Source organism: Pygoscelis adeliae, unplaced genomic scaffold, assembly GCF_000699105.1.
Source record: "Pygoscelis adeliae isolate BGI_AS28 unplaced genomic scaffold, ASM69910v1 Scaffold1263, whole genome shotgun sequence".
NCBI lineage: Eukaryota > Metazoa > Chordata > Aves > Sphenisciformes > Spheniscidae > Pygoscelis > Pygoscelis adeliae.
The window spans coordinates 8,786-10,587 of record NW_008824442.1 but is presented as its reverse complement, the minus strand read 5'-3'; the positions used below and the strand labels follow the sequence as shown (position 1 = coordinate 10,587).

The 1,802-nt window shown below is 62.1% G+C and overlaps 1 protein-coding gene across 1 annotated transcript in view; it reads left to right on the top strand.

The window, feature by feature from the left end:
- Nucleotides 1–1,593, top strand: part of MAF1 (MAF1 homolog (S. cerevisiae)) — a gene marked incomplete at its 3' end in the record, with an annotated part of 2,415 nt that extends 822 nt beyond the window's left edge. Inside the window, exons 2-3 of the mRNA XM_009320938.1 lie at nucleotides 277–442; nucleotides 1,472–1,593. Coding sequence (XP_009319213.1) covers nucleotides 277–442; nucleotides 1,472–1,593 — 288 coding nt within the window. The remainder of the gene's footprint in view (nucleotides 1–276; nucleotides 443–1,471) is intronic.
- Between the last annotated feature and the right edge of the window lie 209 nt (nucleotides 1,594–1,802).

Below are 1,802 nucleotides of genomic sequence, written 5' to 3'. Positions count from 1 at the left end.
CCCCAGCCTCGTTGCCCTTCTCTGGACACGCTCCAGCCCCTCAACGTCCTTCTTGTCGTGAGGGGCCCAAAACTGAACACAGTGTTCGAGGGGCGGCCTCACCAGTGCCGAGTACAGGGGCACGATCAGTGCCCCGCTCCTGCTGGCCACACTATTTCTGATACAGGCCAGGGTGCTCTGGGCTGCCTTGGCCACCTGGGCACACTGCCGGCTCGTATTCAGTGTTGGCCCAGGCCGTGCCGGTGACACCGCTAACCCTGCCGTTCTGCCTCTCAGGCTCAGTAAAAGTCAGAGCGGTGATGAGGAGGGACCCCTGAGCGACAAGTGCAGCCGCAAGACCCTCTTCTACCTGATAGCAACGCTCAACGAGTCCTTCCGCCCAGACTACGACTTCAGCGCTGCCAAGAGCCACGAGTTCAGCCGGGAGCCAAGCCTCAACTGGGTACGTGAGCGAAGTGCCCTGAGGCAGGGCAGGTCCTGCACCCCTGCTCGGGAGGCCCGCCGTGCTGCTTGCTTCTGTCCTGGAAGAGAAGGCAGCGTGGATCTGGTGGGGGAGTGTCTGGTTCTCCGGGGAGCCCCACGGCGCTGCTGTGATCCCAGGGCATGCCTCGCTCCCTCCTCCGGCAGCGTCCGCCCTAGGATGAGGCAGTCCTCATCCTTCCCAGGAAGAGGTTTGTGGGGTGTCTTTTCCAACAGCCGTCCTGGGGTGTTTTCCTTCAGCAGCAGCAACCTTGCTCTTCACTCTTCTTTGGGAACGGCCTCTCGTGAGCGGGGCTTTCCATGCCAGCCTTGGTTAGGCTGCTCTTTCCCGGGGCAGGTATTTGGAGGAAGGAAGGGTGAGGGAAGCGTCGGTGGCTTGAGTCCTTCCTGCAGAGGACTTCCCGGTCTGCTGCCCGGTGCTTTCATCCCTGTGCCTGTAGTGCTGGTGGCCGGACGCTGCTTTACCTCGCACCCAACAGAGGGGTGGCTCTGCAGGGCCTCCCGGGTTCCGCTCTGAGCGCGCTGTCCCTCCCGGCAGGTGCCGGAGCCTCTGTCTGTCTGTCTGTCTCCTGGCTGTCGGGGTCCGGCAAGGCTGCCCTTGTCAAGGAGGCAGATGGAGCAGGAAGCGTCCTCTCCGACCGGGAAAGTTTTCCTTGTTTCCTTCCTTCGAGGAAGCCACTGCGCTCTTTGTTGGGAGAGACTTGGGCTGCGTGTGCCCCGGAGATCCTCTGATTGGTTTTCCCTCTCCAGCCGTGTTGCTTCCCTGCTGCCTGTCTCCTTGCTTCCACCTCGGGGCCCTGAACTAGCACAGCAGTGCCTGGCCGTCTTGCTTCTCCACCTTTTTGGTGGTCATTGCCAGGCTCCGGCGTCTCCTCTCGATGGAGGAGGGACGGGGAGGATGAGCCGCGTGGAGTGAGGGAGGGAGGTGGTGGGCAGGAGGGCAGGCGGCGGCTCTTCTGCTCCTCTCACGGGCCCTGCCCGGTCTCTCTAGGTGGTGAACGCTGGCAACTGCAGCCTCTTTTCTGCCGTTCGGGAAGATTTCAACGCCCTGAAGCCACATCTGTGGGATGCTGTCGACGAGGAGATCTGTCTTTCAGAGTGTGACATCTACAGGTAACGGGGCAAGCGCTCACCCCCGGGCCTGGATCCTGGCCCCATTCGTGTGTGCCGTGGCCTGTAGAGAAACAGAGTTATTTTTCAGTAAAAGGTTACGTTTTGGCGCGCTCACCTGTGTGTGTGTGTGCGAGGACTTCCCGCTGGAGCAGGGCAGGGTGTCTCCTCACTGGAGTTCTCTGGCTCCCGGCTCCCTGCCCCCGGCAGGG